General features: G+C 53.7%; 13 protein-coding genes across 13 annotated transcripts in view; 8 read left to right on the forward strand and 5 right to left on the reverse strand.

Annotated features, from left to right (window-relative positions):
- Positions 1–16: 16 nt before the first annotated feature.
- SODALDRAFT_268254 (hypothetical protein) lies at positions 17–1,876 on the reverse strand (the record flags this gene model as incomplete). The annotated part of the gene is made up of 5 exons (XM_028607601.1): positions 17–773; positions 865–983; positions 1,052–1,260; positions 1,480–1,685; positions 1,770–1,876. The coding sequence occupies 5 exons, from the start codon at positions 1,874–1,876 to the stop codon at positions 17–19; spliced, it is 1,398 nt and encodes a 465-aa protein (XP_028470611.1).
- Positions 1,877–5,069: 3,193 nt separating this feature from the next.
- Positions 5,070–6,263, forward strand: SODALDRAFT_24299 (hypothetical protein). Its single transcript, XM_028607381.1, has 2 exons — positions 5,070–5,265; positions 5,337–6,263. The coding sequence occupies exons 1-2, from the start codon at positions 5,204–5,206 to the stop codon at positions 6,226–6,228; spliced, it is 954 nt and encodes a 317-aa protein (XP_028470612.1). The 5' UTR covers positions 5,070–5,203; the 3' UTR covers positions 6,229–6,263.
- On the reverse strand, positions 6,264–6,590 carry SODALDRAFT_24293 (hypothetical protein). Its single transcript, XM_028607379.1, has one exon. The coding sequence runs from the start codon at positions 6,490–6,492 to the stop codon at positions 6,298–6,300; it is 195 nt and encodes a 64-aa protein (XP_028470613.1). The 5' UTR covers positions 6,493–6,590; the 3' UTR covers positions 6,264–6,297.
- On the forward strand, positions 6,591–6,995 carry SODALDRAFT_24294 (hypothetical protein). The gene has a single exon (XM_028607380.1). The coding sequence runs from the start codon at positions 6,689–6,691 to the stop codon at positions 6,941–6,943; it is 255 nt and encodes an 84-aa protein (XP_028470614.1). The 5' UTR covers positions 6,591–6,688; the 3' UTR covers positions 6,944–6,995.
- Positions 6,996–7,997: 1,002 nt separating this feature from the next.
- SODALDRAFT_24340 (hypothetical protein) lies at positions 7,998–10,882 on the forward strand. Its single transcript, XM_028607383.1, has 3 exons — positions 7,998–9,767; positions 9,842–10,448; positions 10,518–10,882. The coding sequence occupies exons 1-3, from the start codon at positions 8,157–8,159 to the stop codon at positions 10,670–10,672; spliced, it is 2,373 nt and encodes a 790-aa protein (XP_028470615.1). The 5' UTR covers positions 7,998–8,156; the 3' UTR covers positions 10,673–10,882.
- Positions 10,883–14,357: 3,475 nt separating this feature from the next.
- SODALDRAFT_354999 (hypothetical protein) lies at positions 14,358–14,953 on the reverse strand (the record flags this gene model as incomplete). Its single annotated transcript, XM_028613769.1, has 4 exons — positions 14,358–14,403; positions 14,476–14,530; positions 14,684–14,750; positions 14,888–14,953. The coding sequence occupies 4 exons, from the start codon at positions 14,951–14,953 to the stop codon at positions 14,358–14,360; spliced, it is 234 nt and encodes a 77-aa protein (XP_028470616.1).
- SODALDRAFT_304413 (hypothetical protein) lies at positions 14,935–17,145 on the forward strand. Its single transcript, XM_028608979.1, has 2 exons — positions 14,935–15,415; positions 15,498–17,145. Exons 1-2 carry the CDS (start codon positions 15,199–15,201, stop codon positions 17,051–17,053), a joined length of 1,773 nt encoding a protein of 590 aa, XP_028470617.1. The 5' UTR covers positions 14,935–15,198; the 3' UTR covers positions 17,054–17,145.
- A 548-nt stretch (positions 17,146–17,693) lies between these two features.
- SODALDRAFT_347697 (RNA polymerase II elongator complex subunit) lies at positions 17,694–19,413 on the forward strand (the record flags this gene model as incomplete). The annotated part of the gene is made up of 2 exons (XM_028613315.1): positions 17,694–17,699; positions 17,795–19,413. 2 exons carry the CDS (start codon positions 17,694–17,696, stop codon positions 18,959–18,961), a joined length of 1,173 nt encoding a protein of 390 aa, XP_028470618.1. The 3' UTR covers positions 18,962–19,413.
- Positions 19,030–20,397, reverse strand: SODALDRAFT_355001 (hypothetical protein; the record flags this gene model as incomplete). The annotated part of the gene is made up of 7 exons (XM_028613770.1): positions 19,030–19,058; positions 19,151–19,302; positions 19,498–19,562; positions 19,880–19,943; positions 20,018–20,055; positions 20,196–20,314; positions 20,373–20,397. The coding sequence occupies 7 exons, from the start codon at positions 20,395–20,397 to the stop codon at positions 19,030–19,032; spliced, it is 492 nt and encodes a 163-aa protein (XP_028470619.1).
- A 908-nt stretch (positions 20,398–21,305) lies between these two features.
- On the forward strand, positions 21,306–23,756 carry SODALDRAFT_336412 (PalH-domain-containing protein; the record flags this gene model as incomplete). The annotated part of the gene is made up of 3 exons (XM_028612591.1): positions 21,306–22,581; positions 23,033–23,104; positions 23,197–23,756. 3 exons carry the CDS (start codon positions 21,306–21,308, stop codon positions 23,754–23,756), a joined length of 1,908 nt encoding a protein of 635 aa, XP_028470620.1.
- A 114-nt stretch (positions 23,757–23,870) lies between these two features.
- SODALDRAFT_24443 (hypothetical protein) lies at positions 23,871–24,693 on the reverse strand. The gene has a single exon (XM_028607388.1). The coding sequence runs from the start codon at positions 24,408–24,410 to the stop codon at positions 23,985–23,987; it is 426 nt and encodes a 141-aa protein (XP_028470621.1). The 5' UTR covers positions 24,411–24,693; the 3' UTR covers positions 23,871–23,984.
- An 803-nt stretch (positions 24,694–25,496) lies between these two features.
- On the forward strand, positions 25,497–27,129 carry SODALDRAFT_268405 (longevity assurance proteins LAG1/LAC1; the record flags this gene model as incomplete). The annotated part of the gene is made up of 3 exons (XM_028607605.1): positions 25,497–25,709; positions 25,859–26,578; positions 26,647–27,129. 3 exons carry the CDS (start codon positions 25,497–25,499, stop codon positions 27,127–27,129), a joined length of 1,416 nt encoding a protein of 471 aa, XP_028470622.1.
- Positions 27,130–27,346: 217 nt separating this feature from the next.
- SODALDRAFT_355003 (hypothetical protein) overlaps positions 27,347–27,565 on the forward strand; it is a gene marked incomplete at both ends in the record, with an annotated part of 1,350 nt that continues 1,131 nt past the window's right edge. Inside the window, one exon of the mRNA XM_028613771.1 lies at positions 27,347–27,453. Within this exon, the coding sequence (XP_028470623.1) occupies positions 27,347–27,453 (107 nt within the window). The remainder of the gene's footprint in view (positions 27,454–27,565) is intronic.

Genomic DNA, 27,565 nt, shown 5'->3' on the forward strand with positions numbered 1-27,565 from the left:
GCGGAGTATTTCAGCCTCAGAGCTCTCCTAGAGCATCCTCCACGTCGGTCAAGTCCAATATTTGGCGGGTCTTCGTGTCTTGGACAAGGTGGTCCCCGACCATTGACTCCTCCCATATCGCTCTGAGCCTTGCTTCCCCTGGCATGCCGTCTTTCCATGCTACCTCCGCCCAGGCCTTCTTCGCCTCACTCCAGTGGCATATCCCTAGTAGCTGGCTTGCCAGCCTCAGTTTCCCGGCATATGTGCTTCTCCACTGGGCGAGTTGGTGTTGTTCCTTTACTGTCCTCGGCTGGCCGCCTGCAGCCACTGCAGCCCCGAACAACACGCTCCAGAACCACAAGTACCGGCTGAAGTTGCCAGCACGCACGTCCTCCTCCTTTGCGCGTATGTCATCAATGAGCTGTTCCAGCAGCCAGATCGTCAGGACGCCGTCAATGTCGCTACTGTTCAGCGCCATGAGTAGGTAAAGGAAAGTTGCTATGTAGCTCGCCCGGCTGCTCTTGGGATCGCTATTCAGCATCTTGGTGAGGTTATGTTCGGGGTCGAAATTACGGGATATCTCCCAGTTGAGGTTCTTGGTGTAATTTTGCCACAGCCTGTCATTCTCTGTCTCGCTGACCTCCCACCACCCGTATTTCGGCGCCTCCCTCGGCGGCAGGCTAGACATGTCCCATAACGATGTGAAGATCAAGGCGATCACCGTCGGTTGGAAGTCGGCGCCCGTTGCGTCGTAGAAGGCGTCGATTTCCCCTTCACGCAGACGATCTCCCGCCCTGCACAGTCTTCATGTCAGCAATTCTTTTTTCTTTTTTTTTTTTTTGCTACGGACCCGAACCGGTTTGGGAGAAGGGTGGGGGTTGCTACATCTCCAGCATCTGCTGTGCCAGGTTCACCTCGCAGAGTCTGTACCCATTCTTCCGCGTCGCTAGCTCGTGGAGCCCTCGAAGATGCTTTGAGGACGCGTTTAGGTCGCCCATGGCCCCCTGAATCACAGTCAGCTGATCGAAGTTGATTCACATTGGCTCACGAACCAAGCGACGTGAATTCCTACCTCCACTAATGCAAGGGCCGCGATGGCGAATACGGTGGTGTCCGTAAACGCCGTCTCTGGGTCGAGGATTTGCTGCCTGGCGAACTCGTATGCAGCTGCTTTATGATGCAAAAAGGGAACTTTGACATCATCAAGGGAGCCTGTTACCCAGGCCCACTGGCAGGCCGCAACAACGAGCGAGCCATGAAGAAGACCAGGATGCGTCAAAGCTCGTTCCACGCTGGCCCAAAGAGCAAAGGTTAGCCCTCAGTCCAGATGCATATCACTGGCTTCAGGAGAAGACTCACGAGCACACGTTCAATCCTCTTTCCACTGGGCTCTGGCCCTGCACGGAAAACGTTGCAACTAGTGGAAGTGATGCGTTAGACTAGACAACGTCCCTCTTTCACCTCCCCTTCCACCCCCGGACAACGAGGTAGTCGACTTACATTGATGGAACAGCCACTTGGACTTGGATGATGGTTTGAAGTCACAATCAAGACTAGAGAAAGGATGATATGTCGTCAAAACGGGGGCTAACCCGTCAGCCTTGCATGAAGTGAGGCTGGGCAGGGCAATAAGGGACTGGTGCCTACCAGTGGCCCCAGGACTATCGGGATACAGGCACTGACTACCGCTCTGTAGGCAATATGTACTATTTCACCCCAAGCACATCCAGGTCAGCGAGTCCACCGTTGGATATGTGTGCGAGGCCATTGCAGACGGGACGAATCCTCACCACAGCGGTTTGCGCTCGTCGCATCGAACGTGCCGTCGTTTGCAGCTTGAGCACCCGTTCTTGCTTCGGCGATGAAAGTTCCGCACTCGAGTTTTTGGCGGCGCCATATGTGTGTATGGATATACGTGAACCGTCGACGTTGAGTCCCACTTGTCTGTCGTTTCGACTATATCATTGTGCTCGTCCCTCCACCGACCTTTCGATTGATGCCGAATCTAGTTGAAGCGCCAAAACGATTCGGGCGGACTGATAATACGTTGGTTGATCGTTTTTGGGATGTTTGACAATCAATGAGAGTTTATTGCTCTCATCCCGAATCAAGGACGTCCATCCCTCGAAGACAGTAGAGAACATCAGTTTAACGTGATGCAAACAAGTCAGGTCAAGAGACTGGTGTCAGGAGCTTAGGGAGCCAGGAATCACCAATGATTGGCCAGATCGAGGTCGAAGTCCGTTTTAGCCTTGGCGATCAGTTCTAGACGAGACGTGCATATTAATGACCCAATAGGAGTTGACTTTTCGAATACATTAGGATAACCCCTGACCCAGTATCTGTGAATAAGGTAATTACCTTACGTTGTAAGTTTTGGTACCTTAGGCTCCGAAATGCTTCCAATCTTCAGATATTACTACTTTGTACAGTGAGTAAGTAATAGCTCCGGGACGAATTAAAGTAAAACTCCTTTCGGATCTTTTGTAGAATTCTTTAGCTGGACCACACGAGTCTGGTGAATCATATAGTAGTCCCACAAAAGTAACGAGATACTTGGCTGTGAAATGTCCCAAAATCAATGCTCGCCCACTGTACGTACCCTTAAAGCAGAGTTACAGAGTATTAGTCATTGATCCATACCCTAACACGGGCAAACGTTATGGCGTGTGGACTCGCATCTTAACTCTTCAACTCTATATTACGTCTCAATCTGGCATTCGATGACCCCAAACTGATGTTGCTTGCTGTGTTGCTTCCTGACGTTTATTTCCCACCTTAACATACGCAAACAGATTAGAAGAGAGGGAAGAGCAGCGTCACGATCAATCCCCCCCTAAGCTGGATATTCTCTCTCTCTCTCTCTCTCTCTGTCTCTCGGGAGGACACCTCCCGCCACTTATTCCACAACGATTGGCTCCTGCTATAGCCTGTTGCGGTTACGGAGTTCTGGGAAGTTCCGACCGGATGACCAAGTGCTGCTGAGATCAGGCAAACTTGGACGTTCAAGATATGCCGACAAACAATCCTAATGATGCCGACATTTCGACGAGAACTTTCCAGATCATCACCATAGCGTCTGATTACTAGGTGGGCAACACGTGGTTCTGTCGAATCGTCTCTAGTTGCATGCGCCGTGATTACAGCGAGAGATGTGGCCTCGCTGTCATGAGGTATACTGGTCTTCGCGCTTTGATATGATTGGCTCGTCGAAGACATTTTGGAAGGCAAGTCCGAAGAGGAAGCTAAAGGTATGCCACGTGATGTGTGTCCTTTGTTGCCGATAAATGGTAACGCCGACCGAAACAAAGGGACCAACCCCCACCCTCCGCCCTCCGCCCTCCGCCTCACCTTGAGCCCCTCTTGGTACCTTACCTTGTGCGGAGGACTGATCCCGTCCTCATCAGGCAGATTAAATTACTTCAAAATCCCAATCGCCGCCCGTGTCCTGTGATTGCCTACAATAGGACAATAAACAATAAGGAACGGTCAATATGAGGCCCGAGTCGGGCTTTCTTTGTACATTTACGGAAGAAGATCCCTCCCTTCAGCTAAACCAAACTCCGATTCGGTACGTGGTTTGATACTAGAATGAAAAGGGCTGCCAATATGTCTGCCCGGTTTGGCAGTGGGCATCACGGCATGGTTGGGCATCTCCGTTTGCGTCGCCATCGGGGTTCGTGCCCAACGCGCTACTTCTTAAGTTATTGCCATTAACCGCGTCACCGCCTCTTCCCGCTTCAAGGTACTCCCCTGCAGATATCTTCGCGCAGCCAAACTACGGTAATTATTCGCACTTGTTTCGTACCTGGGCAGAGCTGCTCATACCTTCCGGTACCTTACCTTGGGCAACAGGACGGACGTATGTAGGTATTCGATATCTCGGTCTCCCATTTCATCTCAACCAAAAAAAAAAGAAGAAGAAAAAAAGAGAGAAAAAAAAAATTCCGTCACGGCCCGATGGATGCCCTATACTAGTCGTCTTCTCCGACTTTTCTCGTCCACTCGTTGAGTTCACTCGCCCCTGTTCTACCTGGCAGTCTTTCGTCCTTAAGATACCTACCACGCATCTGGGGTGCACCCTGGTGGTTGATTAGTTGTCGCAACTTTTGTCTTCGCCTCACGGAACCGGGACTATCGGACAACCGACAACCGACCACTCATCTTCGATTCAACGATTCATACTTCTCTCTTTATCCCGAAGCGGAAAGGAAACCACTGACGGAGCCACCAAATCCAATCGTTTCCCGGACCGCCTGCCATTCTTTCCTAAACTACACGCGGCTTCCGGTTGAGACCACAGGCGCTCCATCAGTCCATCCTGCTAACTGTTGGGGCCATCGGATTTCTGTATAATCCCCCGCCTCATAACTTCCAGGTTCTTTCTTCCTCTCGCCGCCTTTCTTTGAACTGGGTAAAACCGAGAGCGTTTCCTACCTTGTACAGTCTCGACCAGTATCAGCCGTCTTGACGTCCCAGGAGTTGGCCCGGGCCTTGACGAAGATATTCTCTATCAGCATAAATGCCTCTAATCCGGTCCTTCTGGTCCCCGCCCACGAACGTGCTCGTCTCGCAACATCTTGCTCAAGCCCCGATACTGCCTGCCTGGTATCCTTACATCCTATCAGCGAGACGTCAAGGAGAGCAATTGCGGTCTTGATGGTCTAGTGGTTTTCTTGCAGCCACCTACTGGACCTGTCACTTGAAACCAGCCTAGTCGGCCGTTGTGAACACCGGACCTGCAACACTCGGGACAGCATATTTCCCAGTTTCGATATTTATTCCCCTATTTCAGGAAGTCGGTGCTTCTTCTTGGTGTACCGCCTCCAGATCGAGGCGTTTGTTACCGCGGACTTTTCCTTTCCGGTGAAGCACCAATCTGGACTCGCTGGTGTGCTTACTATTCAAGCCCAAGGATCGTGCCTCCAGGACACTGGGAATTTTTGGCTGACCCATCCTGTGGCAACCATCTATCTGTCCAAGGTTGTGTTCACTTTGTGCTACTCCCTTCCAAAGGAACCCGATATACCCGGAGGCGGATTGCCCATCCCTTGTTGTGACATCCCTTGCTCAGCCAGGAGAGATGGCTCAGTTGGATATTGCTCACAGGACTCCGACTCCCGCCATGTCAAACGGAACGTGGGACGCACCTCGGAGGTACGGGCCTGGTCATATCTTTGCAGAGGGCTTACCGAAGGAGACTGGCTAACCATCGGAAAGCACCATGTATACAGATGCCTTCTCGCCGGTGTCTGGTTATGATTCGGGGTTCTACCAACCGTCGAGGTGAGTATTGCGAGATGACAAGACCCTGTTTTCTTTGCAAGACGATCCAAGTATTAACGGGAGGTCTCAAGCATCCCTATCTACTCTCCCGCAGCCAGCAGCTACAACTTGCCCTTAGGCAAGACCCAGAGCACTGTCCCCTCTTATACCTCGCGGCAGTCATCTGGCCCAAATATCACGAATGGCAGTGGCAGTGGCAGCGGCAGTGGCAGCGGTCCCCGGTATACTTCATACACAACTCCACACTCTCAACCGTGGGATCACCGCGAGAGGTTCTCCCCATCGGATTCGGTCGACGATATCAACACGTCGCCAAACCTCTCGGACTATTCCCCGGAGCATAGGCCCAGTACGACTCCGCCCGGGAAGAACAAGGTGAATGGAAAGGGCAGGCCGCAACGTCGACCGTCCAACCGGGACGAGTTCGACGGCCCTCATCAGCTTCTTGCACCTCCTCCGCCAGACTACATTGCCCTTCAGGAGCGAGAGCTCCCTCACCTTCCCACCCACCTCCTCGTTCAGGAACAAGACGCCGTTCTCACGCAAGTGAACGATCGCCTATCTCAGTGTGCATACGATTTTGTCGCCAAGTACCAGTTCCCCATTCCGCTGACTCAGGACATGCGTCCTGTCGAGCGGCCGCAAGACCGCGAGTGGACCGAGTGGGTGTACCTGCTCAAGCGACTGGCTACCAAGCGCCGTATCCCGGCCCGGGTGCTCTACAACGGCCAGATCAAGCAGTTTGTCACCGTCCTAGAGAACTCGCTCGAGATGCGGCACGCCTCCAAACAGCAGAGCCGGCCGCTGAAGGACGATCGCAACATTCTGCAGCTCATCTCGGCCGGCATCCAGGTGGCTAAAATTCTGAAGGATGCAAGCGCCATGAAGTATCTCGATCAATTATACGTTCAGACGGAGCAGCAGATCCAGGAACGCGTCAAAGCATCGCGGTTCCGGCAGTAAGACCGACGAGAGCCGACGTTATCAACGTCACCCGACTCGCTGCTCCTCTCATTACTCCATCAATCAAGTTTACTCCTCTTCTTCCTCCTCCTTCCCCCGCCCGCTCTCTCTCTCTCTCTCTCTGCCCCCGATTTTTCTTCTTCTTTTTTTACCTCCTTTGAACCCCTCTAGCCGCTTTGGATTGTTTTCACATACCCCGATTGGACCACGTTTCCCACTGCTATTCGTACATTGCTCTCTGGTAGCCTGTTTTGTGCAGATCATGTATGGTCGATTTATTTTTATTGTTTCTCCTTCTCAAGCCGAACGATATGTGATTTCTCACAAGGATGGATGAATGTGCTCTTCTTGGGAGTGAACGGGCGGAAGGGGGTGGAATAGTGGTATTGTGAACCACTGTTTTACGCCGCGCTGGAACGGCAAAGGCAGGACTGGGGATGATGATGGACGATGTCTCTGTATGAAGTGTTGTTGGCTGCTTACAGATTGCTGCACGATCTCATTATCGTGGAGTAGTGGCCGACCACTTTTCTTTCAGCCTCTCGCAGCGCAAACGGTAGTAGCCGGGGGGATGCAGAAGAATGTACTGGACATATATATATATATATATATGTATATGTGTGTGTGTGTGTTGTGCGTCACTTTTAGGTTGGGATCTAGAAACGATGCCACGATGGCGGGTGTAACTAGCTTATTGGGACGGACGGCCGGCTGATTGTTTACGAAGACACTGACTGTTAGCTCTCTCGCGAATCTGGATGGTTGCATACATAGGTTTTCGTATACGAGTTCTTCATATAGAAGTGTCTTTTTGCTCTTTACTTTTGGGAGTTCGAAGCCCCGTCAAGGCGGCCTACTTCGTAACTTCGTAACTTCATAGGCATATAAGACACGGATAGTAGACAGGTAGACACGAACGCGCCGACTTCATGGCGTTGGTTTATTTCTTTATTCTTCGGGTTGAAGTCCGAGAAATTAGTTACAGTAGCGGGAGCGGGAGCCAAGTGTGAGAAAGCGTTGGCAAAACGGTTCTACCTTAGAGTAGGTACCTAGTCCCCGTGCCTAAGGTACTTCGATAACCGAAGCTCGGTGGCTCAAAATGGCTTAGCGGATGCAAGTTGACCCTTCTTCGCGATCCCCTGGCGGCCCCCAATCCCCCAAGGACTACGAAGTGCAGTAACAAGAGAATGTCGCTTTCCTCCCGCATCTCATACGCTTTAGGAGGACACTGGGTCATGTGGTACTTCCCTCTGTTATTGAGCTATGAATAGGGGGTCACCAGTGTCGTACGTCCCCTACCTAGGTACGAAGAAGAGAGTAATACGAAGCAGAAAGATGACGGGGTTTGGCGACCCGACGCGTTAATTACCTTATTCTTCTTAGAACGGAGATGACGAGGTTTCGTCCTTCTTGCTTCCCTTCCCTTCCCTTCCCCTTTCCCCGTTGCGTTAATTAGATCTTTCTCCGTCCCTTTTCACCCCACCCGCCACGCCCCCTGTATCGCTTTTCTCAGCATCTTGGTACTTTACTCTCCCACGCAACTGAACTGTCTGACCTACCCTACCCTTGAAAAGAAAAGAACACTGCCAACACTCCGGATCTTTGGACATCACCAGAAGGTAGGGTCCAAGACATCAGAGACACTGCAGAAGAATCTGGCGGGGAGGTCGAGAAACCAGGCTTTGTCGCTTGTCAAGACCACCGCAGACGCAAATATTCGAGTCGAGCCCGGACCATCCATCTATGAGCGAAGAACCAGAACCAGAACCAGAACACGCCTTTGAACCCAACCCAATTCGAAGAATCCGTGACGTTATCATCTGGAAGGTCCACTGGTCGTCTCCTGCGATACTGGTTTCGTAAGATCTCATCTTGCCCTTCGGGTCCCTCCCGGCCGTCTAGGGCCGACGACTTCGACAACCCTCACCATGGCGTCGGTCTCCCCTCAGCACCGCTCCCCCTTCTCGGCTTCGCCGTATGGGTTCCCCAATGATGAATACGAGGACTTCAACGACACCGAGCAGCTATCCAGTGGAAGGTCCAATTCGAATTCCATTTGCCTCGTTCCCAGCCCCGCGAGTGGTAGCCTCGCTAGTTATTGCATCATCTCTCACCCTCAGCACTCGCCCGGTGATCCGTCCCCGTCTCCTCCAACCATGCCATTACTGTATCATGATCCTGGTTTCGATCTGGGCTTTCCCCTCGGTATCGAGGGACTACATGACCACACGACGTTCCCGGAGCAATCCCACAACACTTCCGCCGTTCCTGCTACGACAGCTTCTCTTAATGATAGCAATCACTTTCTTTCTCCCGAGAGCTTCTACAACATACCTACGACCTATCCCTCCTGTCCCATTGGAACTGAACATTCGCCCACCAGAGATGGGAGTTCGCTTATGAGTTCCTTTTCTCACAACGTTCATCTTAACGCGCCTCAGGCGTTTCCATTTCACCAGGGGCAACATGAATTAGAGAGACTGCAACAGCCCGAGCTCCAACAGAGTCCACACCAACCGCTCCAACACCAATTTAACGACGCTCCAACTCCCCAAGCAGGTAGTGGCACCAACCCATGGCCCTTCAGCGACTTCCATCCCGGTGACCAGAGCCCGGGCCCGACACAAGACACGCCCTGCTCGACATCGCCATATATCTCTAGCTCGTCGTGCTCGAGTTCCGTCCGTCGCAGTAGCCCCGGGTCTCCCACGGACCAGTGCGAAAGGAAGAGACAGGTGTCTCCCACCAAAGTCCATGGAGTGAAAAGCGGCAGGATCGAGAAGAATAAGAGAAAGCAGCCTGCGGGTCTGGAGGAGAGCCAATTCGTCATCGTGACCCCCAGCGCCATGAGCGCCGCCAACGGTAAACCGAATCGATGGGAATGCCTCGAGGCCGGCCGGATGACACAACGTGGTCGCAAGGGACCACTCACCGAAACCTCCAAGGAAACCGCACGCAAGGTCCGACAGCGCGGCGCATGCTTCTGCTGCCGCATTCGCAAGGTGAAATGCGGCGAGGAGCGCCCCTGCAAGACCTGCAAGAAGCTCGCCCTGGCGGTGCCCCAAGTCATCTGCTGGCAGTTCGAGGATTTCAACACCGTCTTGTTTCCGGATTTCATCCGAACCCACTTCAAGAAGGACCAGATGGCCTCATGGATAAGCGAGAACGTCGCGCCGCTGGCAGCCGTTCCTGGCCAGTACCGTCAACCTGTCGAGGTTGAGCTATTCTCCGGTGTTCGGTTTGCAGCCGTGCTCAAGGTCCCCGCCAAGTTGTTTTCTCCCAAGACGAGGGAGGTTCAGCAGCACTTGCACATGCTTCCTGGTCAGGACCGGATGGACCTGCAGGTTTGCTGGACAGCTCCACTGGCCCTCGACGCAGATACGAAAACAGCGAAAGACATGATGAAGGAGAGGGCGAAGGACTACATCCGTGACCTTGCCCTAGACCCCGTTTGCGCAGATCAAGTGACCGAGACGTGCAAAACCGGGCTGCCTCGGCAGATACTGGCGATCGCTCAGGCCTATGCCAACAGGACAGGAGTGAGTGCATCATTGCCCCTTGTGACGGTCTATCAGCTTGTATCCGTAGAGAGGGACCTTTAACAGGACGATAGGAACCCATTGTGACGAAAGCCCTCTCCGTCTACTCGGCGCACTACATCATGACGCGGCACCTTTGTTTGACCCCACGAACCATATCCATACTCCAGCAGACAAACTTCTTGCACGGCAGCGACAACTTCATGACATCGCGGGTGTTGAACAGGCAGATCAAGGCACTCATCGACGAATTCCTCATCCAAAGCGTCCAGGACTTGTTCTACGACTTCACCAAGTCCCTGAAATCCAAGTCGAGGCACGAGTGGGCGCCTTGCTTAGCCGCGTTCCTAGTGCTGTGTCTCTTCATGGAGACCGTCGAGACCACAGTAGATACGTTCGTCGTCGCCCGCAACGAGCGTAGCATACAGCAGCACTGCGCCCCCGAATTCAAGCGCGACCTGGCTCTGAGCATAAACCGCGAGGTGGAGAACCTCCCCTTTAAACAATTCGCCTTCCAGTTCCACCAGGTCTACCAGACTCATGCCAGGGAAGCCGCGGCCAGGGACGGATCGTCCAAGGCGTATAATCCGCTGGTGGACGACGCTCTGGCCCAAGAACTGAAGCAAGACAACGACGCCGCGTATGAGATGGTGTGCGGTCTCCAGCAGCTTCTCAAGGACAGTGAGTGACGTCGACCCGTGAAACCAACTCGTATGCGGCTAGGACTGACCAATTTGTCGCCGCCGACAGGGACCGAGCTACGAAGCCTGATCAACCCGATTCTGACGGCGCCAGAAGATCACCCATACCCTCGGGACGTCTCTCAGGATTATACGGGTCGGTTGATTGCTAGGTTTCTCCTCTCGTTCATCGACCCGAATTACATATTTCACGACGTTCCTTAAATAATCCTTCGTGGGCAACTTGGGGCGATTATATCACATGCGGCATATGGGGCGGAAATATATCGGGCTACATTGATTATTAGAGGCCGGCGGGCTGACTATAGAGGCAAGGACGGAAGTATCCTTGGTTTTGGTATCTACTCTTTATGACTGACCGATGAGCTCGGACAAGACAGTAACGGCCGTGGGCAGCGATTCCAGTTCAGTAATGTGTGGTCCAGAGCTTTTTTGAGGTGCATTTGGGAGAACGTTGAGTCCAGACATACGGCGCAACATCTGGATAGCTATGTGGAAGAGAAAGACATGAACAAGGCAGGGATGGGAATGGGCAATTCATCAAACGAAACGATGCAGGCATCGCATACACGCACGGAAAAGACGGGCTGAGACTGGACAACGAGACAATATGTTTGTCCGATTTTAGTCCTGATACCACACTAGAATCAATGGCAGCAGGGTGGAGCGGACTGGTTGTCTAGACCTTGAATCATTCTCCCACTTACGAACGAATAAAAAAAAGTTGACACTCCTGCGTACTGAGAGCGCGGGGTGTAGGCAATTCGTGGGGTTTTTTCTTCTCTTCCTACGACACATTGTTCGTGGCCCGACAGATCTCCAAAGGAGAACAGGCCGGGACATCACGCACATGTGCTTCCTCACGTAGAGGAATTGGTTTGGGATCAGTTCAGCGAGGCGAAGAAAGCATGATATCCGCGTCGGTGACCTAGGAGTTAAACCTGCAGATGACGAATCGACGTCCTTGATTTGAAACCCCCTTTTCCGGTGTCAACGGACGGAAGACGTGAAGGGAGGCGTTTCGGTAACAGAATTGAGGGTCACGAGACAAAAGCGCCAGAGGAACCCGGGCGTTGCAGAATACTGCCTTGTCAAGCATGACGCAGGTAGCTCAGAAACCATGATGTTGGCCTCAATTCGAAAGACGACACCGGGCCTCACAAGAAACCGCGGAGGCACTGCTTCGTCAATGTGGTATTTGGTGAAGAAAATATGAAGGAGTTGGAAGAGGGAGGAAACGGGAAAATAAAACTTTGAGCCTCGAGAGAAATATTAGGTAGTTCGTGCGGAGATTACATAATGGGACGAGGTGGGGCGATGCCAGAAACGCCAAGCTCCTTAGGTACCTACCTTACCTTCGGTATCCCGCACAATTTGTACTTCGTTGTTCGGAGTACAAGTCGAATAGCCAGGTATAACTGCCATAACCATGGTTCGTACGCGTACCATGCACTCATTGATACCTCTTAACGAGAACCGCAATGACTTCAACAGCTACGGGCTACTATGGCTCAATAAGTTGAACAGCGCCTCAGTGATAGGGACTATGCACTCTAGTGATTTATTCTCATACAACGTATAGCTGGTGAGATATTTGAGGCCAAATTCTGTAGCCTGAGTAATGTTTTTCTTCGCTCCGCAGTCATCTGAATTTCACAGTCTTAGCGCGAATGGAAAATGAAGTGGCTGGGCGCTTGCAGATGATAATAGCGGCTAATCCATTATCAGTTAGCCTACTCCAATTATGTCAGCCAGGCACCAAGTGTCGAACCTTCTCAAGTCATTTCCCCTCTGGATTCCTCTTTGTTTCCCTCTTCTCTCCTCACACTTTTTTCGCACGATTAATCAACCGATTTCGATTCACCAACTTTGCTATCGGTCATATTTACGTGCCAGAATGAATTTCCGGGCTTCTCATTTGTTTAACGTCTCGGGCTCCTGTCATCGTCTTTGGACGATCACATCGTGTCATGCCGAGACACCTGACGGATTCCCGACATCGCTGCTCCATCCGGCCGCTGTTGTATCATACACACAGTTACCTATATTTAAGTCTTGTTGTTGACTCATCGGGAGCGGTCGATCCCCCACCACCACACCTCGGCAATGCGGCCGAGCTTTTGAGGCTCAAGTGACCAGACAGTCCCGGTAATGTAGGTGTTGTGTGGCCCGAAATTCGCGGTATGGTCGATTTGTGCGACTTGGCTTTCCACCCCCCTCTCCCAATGGGAGACCCTTTGTTCGGTTAAAGTTCGAGAAAAGCGGACATCCTGATTGGCGGCCCTGACTGTCTTCATTCCCCAATTCCCATGTCATGGGACCGACCCTTCGAGTGTGTCGCGTATTTGTCTGGGGCCGGGTAGGCTACCGTCCCAAGCCACAGCCCTACCGAGAACCGCATGAGAGAATGGAACAGTGTCCGCTGTGTACTCCGTACAATTCTGGATTTGAATTGACAATTTGGCGTCTTCGAATTTGAAGGGCGTGTTTATCTGACATTGAAGACATTGGACCAATTGACCCTAGGCAGCCAAGCCTCCTCCCTGCCCCTTTCTGGTTGTCCTGCCTCCAGCCTTCTTGAGGGTCCTTCTTTCTTTCCCTTCTAGTACCACCTTGCTTCTCCTGTCAGGCGTACCAAGGAGTTCCGATTGAGGCTGATGGGTGCAAATACCCCTACCTACCCCTTGGCATCTGCCTGTGGCATAACATACCTACACCTATGGCCCCAATTGAGTCACGGATCCTCTGCCTGAGACCCCTGCCATTTTCGTCTGCAAAACATCAAGTCGTCCGCTTTTTCAGGACTAAACGCATCGGTCGTAGCCATTGAGCTCAAGGCCAATCGGAGAAAGCATGAGCCTGTCACTCGGCCGATTGTACAAGGTTACCAGTCACCGAAAGTGGAATTGGAATAGGCTACCATGCTTCTTGGATATCTAAATTGAGGTAGTCCATTGAAGTTCTGGCCAGTAGGACTCGGGCTCAGTCAAGGCTACCCCAGAACCCTTGTTTGGACATGGCAGAATCTCGTCATAGCCCAGGTCGCCTGAGGGTAGGCACCCCGTCCGGCAGACAGAGTAGCTCTTCGGTCATGGCTGGCTGCTGCCTTCGAGCCTTCCATGTATATATATATATGTTCTGAAAAGACACCAAAGATTTGGATCTTGGACTTCATCCCCTAACAACTTTCTTCACGCATATACACTACCATCCCCTCCACCGCTTGCTATCAAGCTTTTCCACATATTTGCTATTGACTCTGCAACATACTCCAAGTGCAAGTCGTCTTCCTTAGTTCCTTGCATACCTCGGTCTAGGCTCCTCGCATCCTCACGCTCTTCAGTCCTCTCTTCCAAGAGCATCGCCGTCGCAGTGCCCATCGCGGACATGCGCAAAGAAACCCAGTTCCATCTACAAGCGCCATCGCACGCCATGAAGTTCCTCAACTCCGCCGTAGTCGAGCTGGGCAACAGCGACCCCGGCAATAACGGAGGCTCAGGTGGCCAGCCCATTGACCCAAGTAAGTAACAGTTGTGCCCCCTTTTTTTGCGCGACCGGGCTGGCTAACTAACAACAATAGCATACGGTGGATAAACACCTTCAAGCCAGACTCTAGAATGAGTCGCCGGAGACACACAACGCGAACTGGTGTTGAAGACTGTATCAACAACTCGATAAAACAAGGAACGGTGTTAGAGGCGTTATGACTTCGCAGTCACATACCAAGGAAACGGAATTGGTCCGGAGGTCTATTTCTTTTCTTTGACATTATGGGTATTGCAAGCGGGTATGGGTATGAGCCAATGAGAACATTGCCGTCGACGAGTCTTAGTGAGTGAAGGGATAGCGGCGCGTCTGGGAACAGGAACTGGGTCGGGTAACTCATAATTTAGATGTTCGGGACAGACATGGCGGGATTAGACTCGTCGCCTCTCCTGCGGCAAGCCAACGTTGACAATTCTTCGTTCGCTTCCTTTACCTTATTATGGCCTGCGTATTGCCCTGACATAGATGCGGAAGACGGAACACCATAGGTCCCGTTCAGCGAGAGCTTGCCCGTGGCTGAGTAGTGTCGAAGGCGGACAGGATGTCAATAACAACTGGATATATAAAGAGGCCCCCAATGCGTCAAGCTATTGACGGGTTAAGTGGGGCTTCTGCCGCCCGGTACCGTCGATGCGTGCGTGAACAGACATTGAATGATACCTATCATACCTCGAGTCGTGGGGCGGAAGTGGCGCAGTTCCTTCAACGACAGTAACATGGCGAGGACAGTGCAAGGCTAAGCGGGTCGCATGACCATTGGCCAATACTCGGTGTGTTCGGTGTGTTCGGTGTTTTCGGTCAGAAAGCCACCATTATCCCATCGTATGCAGCTCTTAGGTAATAAGGTTTCCGAACTTTCCTAACTTGTCTCACCAAAAGCACTTCATAGACAAGAAGTCTCACCTCTACACATAAGAGCGACCCGACTGCGGATGTCATTGCTCTTAATACGTCGCGATTTCAAACCGCCCCCGTTTTCGGGTCCCTAAACTCATAACCTTGCAGTCTATTCATTGGCGACAAGGTATTCAAAAACTATTTCTCGGCCGCCCGCGGCCCTCTCTTCCGTCGTCTATCGACTCGTTCCCTTCTCTTGCCGAGATTGAGCTTAACAGTAGAGAGATGTCAAATCGACACTTTGGGACAGCGACCTGATGCAAGCGACTCGCTGACCGTTTCATGCCATGGAGGAGCATATGCCGGTATCCTCCTCACTCTCGCCCAGTCGAAGTGACTCCTCCAACGCGTCCTTTGCCACGGCGATTCAAACGCCGCACAAGAGCGATCAGCCGAAAGTCGCTTCTGATGAAGAGGACGAACCTGTTCCAAGCTATTGCGAGGCTATACCGCTCCGCCGTGAGCTTGAATCCCAATGTCAGATTCTCATCGAGGAGCAATTGTGTGAGTCCGGCGTCTTATATGCAGCAGCGTGACATGCCTCCTCAATAAATGAATGGTGCTAAACGAAAAAAAAAAAAAAAAGACTCCAAGGCCATCTTTATGCTCAACCAAACGCTTCTCTCAAGTCAAGCACGTGAGGATGGCTTAAAACCCCCCGTCCATGCTGCTCCGCCGGCCCAACTGGCTCTCCTTTCAACCATAACCGTCCATCCGCATCGCACCACGCGGCTTAAGGAGCGCGATGACTTGGCGGTCGTAGCCGACTCGTGGACATACCTACGGAACCTGCTATCCCTTGCGGGACCCATAAATGCAGACCTTAAGACGGCCTTCCGATTCCGCGGCGTCTATCGATCCCACCGCCAACGGCGTGCTGTCTCAGGCGAGGATGGACACGATGGAATCGACAACGAGCGTATCTATAACAAGTACGACAATGAGGAGAGCCTTTTCCATCAAGCCGAGGATCTATGGCACGTTTTCGGCTGGGGGTTCAACTGTAGCATCCTCTACCCGCATCGTTGGAGGTATTGGAAATTGTGGCTGGAATACATGCTGGATGCCCTCGAGGCCGACTGGAACTGGCGACAGCACATGGACGAGGAATCCGAATCCAAGACGGGGCAGAAGTGCCTGGAACTTCGCCGTGAGTCCCTGCTCATGATGTACGTCAAACAGGACCGCGCTGGCCGAACGCGTCTAACGCGGGTACTCAAAGCCATTTTCGCCGACGGCAAGGAGTTGTCCCGGCGGTTCTTCCACGAGGTCTTCCACAACGAACACCGTCTGCTCAAGGGAGACGGGCAGCGTCCGAGCGACGAGTTGTTCCCCACACACGTCGACGTGGACAACGGCGAATACGGGGGCTACGTGGATTTCACCGACTCTGACGAAGACGTAGAGGGATCTCCCCAGAAAACCCCACGAACGCCACGACATGGTGTCAGTGACGACATGTTCCGCGGCACCGTCGATTCCATGCCCCTCCGCCTCCGCCTCTTTGTCCTACTCTCCATTGTCGCCGACGCCTTACCCTCGGAGCTTTCGGACCTCAGCGACCTACACGCCGAGTTTGCCAAACAGCTGCGCGAGCAGCCGGTGCAGGTCTTCCAGCACTACATCACCAGAATGCGGGACTGGGCCGCCGAGAGCGAGCCCCCGGAGTTTGCCTCCATCGTTGCCGACGTCCTCGTGCTACTGCTGGACGGCCTGCTCCCATCGGCTTCTAAGCACCCCTACAAGGCTGGCGACTCGGTTGGAGACCGAATGGTCCGTTCGGCGCGGTCCCTGACTTGCTTTTTCTTGCCCTGGCCGGCCGCGACGGACAACCTGGAGGACAACGCCCGCGTGGCGCTGCTTCTCGAGGCTGCGCTCGCGTCGGTTCCACCGGCGGACTTGGGGGCGTGCATGCCGGATTTGAGAGAGGCGGCTGTCCGAGGCATAGAAGCGCGCGGGGCGGTTGTGAAGAAATCGCTGGGTAGACCGGAATCGACGAGGAGGCGGGGGCGGCCGAGTAAGAAGGCCGCACTAGGCGGGAACGATACCTTTTTGAGGGAGACGATAGAACTCGCGGGCCAGCGGATACTGCTCTATATCGACTGCATGACAGATACTGCGGGGAGTTCTCTCGAGACGTAAGTTAGTCTCTCGATCGCGGCGCTATTGGGGGAACTTATAGATTCCAAGGGACGGCATTAGATATCTGGACTCTCTTGAACATAATTACGTCGAACATATTTCCGTTGATTATAGAAAGTGAGCCACTCGTGTAGGCATATGTGGGTAAATTTAACACCCTAAGAAGTACGGATGAAGAAAGCGGAAGACCATAATTACATTCTTTGATTTCACCCCGGTGTTACGGACCAGCTTAGCATCTCTGTTCCGAGGCCGCGGGGGTCACGTCAACCAAGCTCTCACGGTCTCCATCACATGGCATGGCGAGTATGCATTTGACCTGCATGGAGTTTTCTCGCAGAACAAAACACCTTCGGGCATGGGAGCTGGTCATATGCGAAGAACTGAGGATCCGTATAAGAGATCTCGGTGTAACGTGGGACGTGAGACCTTTTAAGGCAGTATTAGGTACATTTTAGGTAAGTGGGGTGGGGTGTCAACGAATTGGACCCCGCATTGAACGCCGTGGTTGACCTTGGACTTTTTTTGCACCTTCAACACCGAGACCTTCACAGTATCCCAGTCGGTACGTACCCAGAGAGCAGTCTACATTGCCCTACGGCATTGTTCTTTCGTGCCCCTCGCCGCGCCGGCAGTCATCATGCCCGTAAGTCAGATGGCCGCCCTCCCCGGTGCAGCCCCGAGTCAGGCTTTGCCCGATGATTGTGAGATGGTGCTCATCCTGACAAGCTCCCAACCTAGCTGATCATCTTCTCGGGTCTTCCCACGTCGGGAAAATCTACCCGCGCCGCCCAACTCCGCGCCTACCTCGCCGACCGCATCGCCGCCGAATCCGAGTCTGCGCAAAAGAACAGCATCGACACCGACACCGACACCGGGAATACTGGCGCCAAACCCAAGAAACCTCCCTACCGCCTCCACCTCATCTCCGACACAACCCTCTCCATCCCACGCACCGTGTATGACCTCTCGGCGCTGCCGCCGCACGCACGCTCGGCCAATGCACCGGAGAAGGACGCCCGGGCCAGCATCTACGGCGCTGTCAAGCGTGTTCTCTCCGACCGGGACATCGTGATCCTCGACGGGCTGAATTACATCAAGGGGTGGAGGTATCAGCTACACTGCGAAGCCAAGGCGGCGAGCACCCCAAGCGTCGTTGTACAGGTGGGGTGTACGACTGAGCGGGCGAGAGCGGTGAACGAGGCGCGGTTGCGAAGGAGGGAGAGCAAGAGGAAGAGGACAACGGAGACGACAGAGGAGCGAGGCCAGGGGGCGGATACAGGAGGAGAGGCTCCGACTTCTGGGGGCGACGGCGACGGTGGCCAGGAACAAGAAGAACAAGAACGAGAACACGACGGGCTTGAAGGTGATGATGAGGAACCTTATGAGCCAGATAACTGGGACAACCTCGTGTTCCGCTACGAGGAGCCGAATCCGATGACGCGTTGGGACAGTCCTCTGTTCACGCTCGTGTGGGAGGACGACGCGGAACAGACACGCCGAACATTTGACGGAATCTGGGACGCCATTGCGGGCCAAGGACGCAAGAAGGTCAAGCCTAACCAAGCAACGGCCCAGCGGAACCGGGAGACTTCTGGTGATTACCTGTACGTGCTGGACAGAGAGACGCAGGAAGTGGTACGGCGAATACTGGGACAACAGGAGGAGGGAGGTGGAGAAGTAGGGGGGTCGGTCAAGATCTCGGCAGGCGGTGATGGCAAGGCAGAATTGACAGTCGAGCTGCCTGGGAAGAAGGTCGGGCTGCCACAACTACAGCGTCTCAGGAGAGCCTTTGTCGGGTTGAATCGGGGAGGCATTGGGCTAGAGGGTGTAGGGGATTTCAGCGTTTCGAGGATGAGAGAGGCGTTTGTAGGCTATCTCAACGATTCGTTCGAGAGGGACGAGTAGTGTGAGTGTGGGGATAGGGATTGCATAACCTATACAGGTGCTTTGGGTCATGATTCCCGGCGTTGGAATCATGCGATACCCTTGAAGGCAGGGGTAGCTGGCGGGATTTCCGAAAATGTTGGCATAATGCCCGGGTAAGTTATAGAGTGGAAGAATCGTCCGTCTATTCCCTACCATTTCATGACGGACCTGACGCGTGTAACGGTGCCTTTTCAGTGTTGCGTTTGTCACTTTTGACTCCTTGGAACGAGAGGGAGAGGGAGAGGGAGTCGGGGACGGAGAACAAGGAGAGATTGATTACCAAATTCGGGGGTGAGATGGCCAAGACGGCCTGTGCGGTACTGGCCGGACAAGCTTTGCCAAGGAATTCTCACAACGAACCCCACGAACCACGAAGCTTCCTCGCACGTGTTATGTTGAACCTCTGATAATGATACGAATTTGATGCCAAGATATACCATAAAGAGTCCGGCGTGGGCCCTCAGTTCTTCTGTTGTCCCTTATGTGTCAACTGCAAGAGAGAGCATTGATCTCACTACGAGAAAATGAGAAAATGCAAGATGCAAGGCGAATGAAAAGTCGGAAAGCCAAAGGAGACGGGCTGAGTAGTCAGGAGTGCATAATGTGTTGTGTCAGATGCTATTAAGACCAGTAAGAACATATCTTCATTTAAATGAAAAGCAAAGTACGGAAACGGAGTAGGCATAATTACCTACCTACCTAAAAGGTAATAATCACGTGCTTACAGGTAAACTGATATTCAAGACCGTGGCTACCTACCTGAAAAAAGGTACCTTACCTAGACCGAGATAACTGCATTTGATTCAGGAGGTAATGTACTTCGTATGTACGTACCTTCATAGGTACCTTAGGTACTTTTTGACCCACGCATCTAGGTCAAGGTAGGTTACTGTACACCTGCGCACTGTGCCTTAGTTGACTTCTCAGGGGACTTGTGGCTGCGCCGTTGACCATCTCCTCCCTATCTGGGCAAGCGGTTGGGATAGAAAACGGTAGACAAAACGCCGATTCGCACTCTAATAATCTAATAAATACGCCAGATAGGACCGCAACAACTGGGAGCGACGGGTGACCTCCCAACAGTGAGAGGCAGGTCCTGTCGCTTAATGCAAACCTGGAAACTAGTGTACACGTAAAGAACCGGTTGAGGACGCCATCGCCCCGAGGACCAACGGCTTAATTATCCTTTCCCCATTTCAGTGCGCTAGTGCACAGGGGTTCGCTCCAAGGGCTTGAAAAAAACAGGAATCTGGAGAAGTGACGGATATCGCCGCTCGAAGTTCTGGGACCCCAACGGTATCATACCGCCAAAGTCTCGTAAGACTTTGGAGACTTGGGGTTCCAGAGCATTCGTGAAAAGAGCGCGGCGCAGAGAGTATAGAGTCCGCACTCCGTATCATGCTTCGTTTTTCCATGGGAACGGGATAGAAAGGGGGAAAAAAGGGGGAGGGGCAGAACAAAGACAAGGAAAATTACGAGTGCCAAATACTTCACCCCTAATTACAGGTACCTTTTAGCGACGACAGTGTCAGTTGCGTCCTCGACAAGACGAGGGTTCGGATAAGGTAAGGTAAGGTAGGTACCTGAAAGTAATGTACTCCGTAAGGTACTTCTCCGATTCAGGTCTTCACTTTTCCCTGAACCGAACTCCCAATAATACCCGCTCTCCCCGTCGCGCCCCCCCCCCCCTTTCCGAAAAAAGACTCGGCGCCCAGCCATCAATCGTTTCTATCCCCACGATCTCTGACCTTGTTTGACGAGTCTTGACTTCTTCTACCGCCCTGGTCAATCGTCTCCCTCGTTTTTCTTTGATGCATCTTCCTAACGTCCTGTCTCCATCCACGAAAAGAATCGCTTGGCAATATTTGCACGGACGAACCCACACGACGTCTTGACTTGCAGCCTTTAGGTCTCCGAGTTTCGCGGACGAAATCGCGTGTCTTCCCCCCGTCGAATCATCTCCGACTTCGTCTGCAGTCTCCCGGCTCTTTGTCAATTTGTGACCTTCTTCAGACTCGATCCGACCGATGTCATTTACCTCCCGAAGGTAGGCTCGATTCGATTCGACTCGACTCGACTCGACTCGACTCAACTCGACCACGACTGAACGACTGAACGATCGAACGACCGAACGACCGAACGACCGCCAAACGATCAGTATCCGTACTTCCACTTGGACGCCTTCGGTCGCAAATGCGACGCCCGTTCAATGGCGATTGAGTAGGACCGCTCGTAGTCTCTCACGCTCTTTCTTCTCCACTGTCGTCCAGCGGCAGGCCGCTCCGTTCCTCGTCGACAAGCATTCAACGAGACGGCCGCCACAATGACCGTGCCCTCACTATCCGTAACGACGTCTCTACCGACCATCACTTCAGCTTTATGCGAAACCACAATATCTGTTGGCGGCGTGCTGTCCTTCGGGCCAGGTCTCCCCCTGACCACGTTGACGCACGCCGCCGTGCTTGAGACGCCATGCGCCCCAGGCCAAACACCGACCGCGACGCCGATTCCGGTTCACATTTCTCAGAGCAACCAGATCGAAGCCGATGCCTCGGGCGGCCCTCAATACTCCGACTTTCGTGACCCCTTTTACGCGTCGACATTCCCCGTCTGCTACGCCCTCGCCGCGACCACTGTCACAGCCTACATGCTCGTCATTATGCTTTTCGTTACCCCACGCTCCTTTCTCGACGGTGGTATCGTGTACCTGGGTCGGCGCGGCTTTACGGGACCCTCTTCAGGCGGCATCACCATTGGTGGCCGCCCGTGGCTACAAAAAGCCGCGGCCATGACCGTGGCCATCTCTCTCACCATAGCGACTGCCGATACCTTCCGGGTGGCCGAGGAACAGTACTCTTGGGGCGTCCAGAACGCCGACAAGTTGCAGGTCGAAGTCCTGGACAGTACCGAACTGAAAGCCATACGCTTGGTCTCTGACACGTTTCTTTGGCTGGCGCAAGCCCAGACATTAATTCGCCTCTTTCCACGCCAGAGGGCAAAGGTTATCATCAAATGGACCGCCTTCGCCCTCATCACGCTGCAGGTAATCTTCAGCGCTCTCAACAGTTTCTACTACACCACCAGCGGTAGCCAGGGAAACGCGCGACCCCAGAGCTTCGTCCATGCCGTACCCACTCTAAGCTACCTTTTCCACCTGTCTCTTGGCCTGCTCTACGCGGCTTGGGTCATATACTACGCGCTCATGAAGAAGCGCTACGCGTTCTACCACCCGCTCATGAAGAACATGGTCCTCGTTTCGGTTCTTTCCCTCTTCTCCATCCTTGTACCTGTCGTATTCTTCGTCTTGGACATATCGCGGCCCGAGTTCATCGGCTGGGGAGACTACGTTCGGTGGGTTGGGGCGGCCGCCGCGAGTGTCGTCGTCTGGGAATGGGTGGAAAGGATAGAGGCTTTGGAGAGGGAGGAAAAGAAGGATGGCATTCTTGGGCGCGAAATCTTTGACGGAGACGAGATGATGGACCCGCCGCCTTCCGAATTTTCTTGGTTGAGACGCAGGATCAACGGAAAACGGACAAACAGCGGTGGTCCCAGGGACCATGGGGGCGGACGGGGCGACGACAACGGCGGCGACGATGCAAGTCAAAGATCATCCACCGCGCCAAGACGCCTGGCCTGGCCCGGATTAACGTCGATTCCGCCGAGGTACCAAGGCAATTACCAACACGAACTACAACAACAGCAGCAGCAAGGACATCTGCAGCAACGCCACCAACAGCAACAACAACAACAGCAGCAGCAGCACAGCACCGGCTTGTCCTTGTCCCGTGGGGAACGAGCGCCCACTGGAGGCGTGTTCCGGCCGCCGTTGTGGCCCTCCCGGCCGGCACCCGTGGTGACCCCGATAAGCAGGACAGATACCGCAAGCGCAGCGAGCACCGACTACGCCGTGCGATACCAGCCCGCATCCGAGACGACAGGCAGAACACCGGAGGGATTCGGTCGCCAGGCAGACAGCAATTCCGTAGACAGCGAGTCCGACTCAGATCCGAACCAGGACAATGCCGACGTAGTAGCGGCGCCGATCCCGAGACAGCGGGCGGATGCAGCTGCGCTGGACCCGGAATCTCAGAGACCAGCGGCGAGGAGTGCACATGGCGCCCGGTCCCTAGCCGAAGCCGAAAATAATACAAACCCGAGCCGGAACGCGCGTACCCCGGCTTCCGCTATGAGCGCCCATGCGACGACATCTCGAGGGCAGACACAAACGTGGTCCCGGGACAGGTACGGCGGGACCAGAGGCCGGTGGGATTTCCGGACCAGGCTCGAAGAATTCGCTGCCACGCAGGCCGAGAAGATACGAGAGAAGTTGCAACCCACTCCCGAGACGGACAGCCTACCGGTGACGGTCGTCCCGGCTCCTCCCCGGCAAGGAGCCGCTCTGGCGCAATTGCTAGAGGAAGAGAGGGCTGGCAGCAGCATACAGCCGCAGCCGCAGCCACCACAGCATTCACAACCGCTGGCGCGAAGTGCTAGCGCAAGCGCAGCCTCAGCGTTTCCAAACTTCGACGGGCTCGGGGCGGGGACGGTGGCGACGCCCGACCTAGGCTGGACTACAAGTGGCTTTTCGGCGAGGTCGCCGGGGCCCAGCCAGCCAGTCGAGACGACGGGCGGTGCGAATCCGAACCGGCCGCCGCTATGGCCCGGGGTTCGGGTGCAGTACGACCTTGACGACGTGGGTGGGGGGGCTCAGTCTCCAACGCTGCATTCCAGGCGAGCGGCCGGGCAGGAAGCCAGAAGGCCTTTGACTCCGTAAAACGGGGGTCGGGTCTTGTGAGGAAATTGTAATAGTATCGGCTGTTTTCACGCAAGGCGCTCTGGAGGCTTGTTCTCGAAAATAGGCATTGCATCAGTGGGGTATGGGGTTCTGGGGTTCTGGGCTACTACTCCCTGTCTTAAGGGCTGGCGTCATGACATCAAAACATGAGATGGAGAGGGATGGGGCTGAGCTGGAGCTACACGACGGGCGTTGGGTTTTGTTTGATTATCTGGAGAAGCATTTTGTTTCCCATGGGGACTGGCGGCAGTCTCTTGAGGAGTAGGTGGGTTTGATGTGGAATGGTCCGAGACGAACGACACAAGGAATTATTAGCAGCCATATGGAAATCCAGCTATTTAGAGGTCTCCGTTTGACCCCTGATTTTTCTTTCTCTCTCTCTCGCTCTCTTCTTTCTTGTTCTTGATGTGACTTTGGCCGGGTTTGTCCTTTCCCACTTTGAAGCCGCTTCGGGTTTTCTCCTTTTGGTTTCTCCGACATGTATGCTTCTATCCGTACGTTGGTCATTATTAATTTACGGAGCAAATGAAATTGTTTCTCACGAGTCTCGACGTCCCGTTGACCGAGGCCAGGTTGGTCCCAAATTGTCCGTCCCACAAGTCGCAGAGCCAATGAGTACTTCAGGGGGTGCATATTTGTTGGTACCTAGTGTAGATGGGCTCATCACTCATTTCCACTCAAACAGAACTAACGAATAAACATAGGGAACTCTTGAGCGTTCATCAGGGTTGCAATATAGGTAGGTACAAGTCTCCTTTTTTTTCTTTTTCTTTTTTTTTTCTTTTCTTTTCTTTTCTTCACCCTGACCGAGTCCCTCTTTCCTTCCCCCTTCAACCCCTCCCCACCTTTCTTGCCTTGGCGCCCCTCTCTACTCGCCTGTCCACGAACCATAATCGAGGTACAACCACGAAATGGACCCCGACGGGTTATATTTGACTGACACGAGACCCGGGACCGCGATCTGACCTCGCGCATCCTTGTCAAGTAGTGTATTATTTTCTTCCCGTTTTCTTCCCTTCCATTCACTTTTTTTTCTTTTCTTTTTTCTTTTTTTTTCCCCTTCCGCCTACCCCTATTTCCTTAAGGAGATCCGGTCAGTTGCAGAGTCGACACGAGACACAGAACAAAGCTCCCCATTAATGGAGTCGAGTAATCAATCAACAGTCAACACATTGCACCTCTCGGCCGTCCATTTCTTCTCAACCTTCTCTTCCTGACTGACCCTCATCGACGCATTTCCCGCGCCGCCTGCCGAATCGAATCCCCCCCGAGACAAGCGAAAACCCGTCGCATCCGTCTCTTCTCGGCGGACTTTTTCTCCCCCCTTCTCCCTCTCTCTCTCTCTCTCCCCCCCCAACACACACACACATTTCTCTCTGAACGACCTAATACACCCTAGTCCTAAGATTCAACCTGCGCAACGAAAGTCACAACCCGTTAGCAGCTACCCGTTTCCCGTTTCCCACACCTATACCGTTGAACGAACAGGTGGTCCGTCACCGTCTAGCGGCAGGACGGTAAACTCAATCCCGACCTAGTCCCCCGATACAGCTTTCGTCGAAGAACCGTGACCGCGTTCGGACAAACCCAAAGGAACGAAAGGAAGGAGTTCCTACGTCAGGATATACCTTACATTAGAACATTAGAAGCTTCCTAGAGCTTCCCACAAAAGATTCCCGCCGGTCCCGACCTCCCGACCTCCCGACCCGCCCAGCAAATATGGAGGGCTCCGAACCTTTCCCGCTCCTAAACACCTCGGCCGACCATTTTCATGCCGCCCTCCCAGATCAGAGCGCAGTTGCCAGTGCTGCTGCCCGCCGAAGGAGACAATCCAGCGCCATCGGCCAGGATATCCGCGCCGGTGACACGGGCGCGGCTCTGGCCACCTCCAAGGCCAGTTTAGCAGCATCCGACCGCTCCGACCATTCCCAAGTAAGGACCAAAACACGCTCTCATATTCCCATCACAGTCCTTTTTCCTTTCTTTTTTTGTTTTTTTTTTTACTTCTTTCTTCTTTCCGTCCATCTTATTCCTGATACAAGAAGACATCACATGCTGACCGCAGGCAAATTTCTCACCAGCGAGTGTCCAAACGACGTCGCGCTCGGGGTTTCCTCGCCCGGATTCGCCAAGCCATGATTAGGCGCACCTATCTTCTGCCCACCGTTCTCCTTGCTGTCTTCGGCTTTCTCTATGCCCTCGATCCTTCCGAGAAGAACCCGGTCCACAGGTTCATCTTCCTCTCCTACCCGATCGAAGCGGGCTCCGACCATCCTCTAGCGCCCCCTCCTGGTTCGCCCGTCCACTATGGCAAGGGCATCAATGACCTCGCCTTGGTCGCATTCTACACCATCGTCCTCTCCTTCACCCGCGAGTTCATCATGCAGGAGATCCTCAAGCCCCTCGCCCGTCGCGCCGGCATCCGCTCCCGCGCCAAGCAGGCCCGATTTATGGAACAGGCCTACACGGCCATCTACTTTGCCTTCCTGGGTCCTGCCGGCATGTATGTCATGCGCAGCAGCCCCATATGGTACTACAACACCCGGGGCATGTACGAGAACTTCCCCCACCGCACCCACGAGGCCGGCTTCAAGTTCTACTATCTCTTCCAGGCCGCCTACTGGGCTCAGCAGGCTATCGTCCTTGTCCTCGGTATGGAGAAGCCCAGGAAGGACTTCAAGGAGCTTGTCGGCCACCATATTGTTACCTTGACTCTTATCGGTCTGAGTTACCGCTTCCACTTCACCTATATGGGGCTGGCCGTGTACACGACCCATGATATTAGCGACTTCTTCCTCGCTGTGAGTGCTTCCTCCCCACCATGTAAAGGGAAAGATGACTGACATTATCACCCCCAACCAACCATCAGATTTCGAAGCTTCTCAACTACGTCGATAGCCCCATTGTCGGCCCTTTCTTCTTCCTCTTCGTGGTGGTTTGGATCTACATGCGTCACTATCTGAACCTCAAGATCCTGTGGTCCATGTTCAACGAGTACAAGACCGTCGGCCCCTACACTCTCGACTGGGCCGCCGAGCAGTACAAGTCCTCGCTCTCCAATTACATCACTCTCGGCCTGCTGTCGTCCCTGCAGGCCCTCAACCTCTTCTGGCTCTTCTTCATCATCCGCGTCGCCTACCGCTTCATCAGGGACCGTGCCGCCGATGATGACCGCAGCGAGGCCGAGGACGACGACGAGGAGGACGAGGCGGTGGAGGTGGAGGTGGTGGGGGCGGCGGGGGTCGCCGATCAGAAGAACAAGCTACACAGCAACGGCCATGCTTCCGCGAACGGCCATGCTCTTTCCAACGGCAGCGTGGTCAAGGCCAGGACCAACGGTGTCACCAAGTAAAGCCAGTACTTCATCCCCTCAGTCACGGGTTGCACCGGTGTGCAAAGACTGAGGGGTGGATGTGGTGTCCACGTGTGTGCCTCTGTGGTGGCATATATGTGAACATTTGTGCAAATGCACACGACATGACGGTTCGTACGGGTGCTCAGAATCGGGGGAACATTCTACAAAGTCATTTCTCTTCCGTCGGGGGCGGGTTTATTTTTTCCAGCAAGTCATGAAGGGACACCCACCAGCACGGCGGGGTGAGAGGGAGTCCAAATTTCTCGGGGCATATATCATCAGGAGGAGCAAATTTGATCATCCCCTCTACTTCGTAATATTGTGGGCATTCGATGCACCCACGGAGCTTCACAGGAGTTGAGGGGCAGCAGCGTTACACGAGGCGTTCTGCATCTGAGGAAGAGAGGGGGAGAAGAGAGCATGAAGGCCGGGG

The sequence above is a fragment of the Sodiomyces alkalinus genome (assembly GCF_003711515.1).
Source record: "Sodiomyces alkalinus F11 unplaced genomic scaffold SODALscaffold_1, whole genome shotgun sequence".
Classification (NCBI taxonomy): domain Eukaryota; kingdom Fungi; phylum Ascomycota; class Sordariomycetes; order Glomerellales; family Plectosphaerellaceae; genus Sodiomyces; species Sodiomyces alkalinus.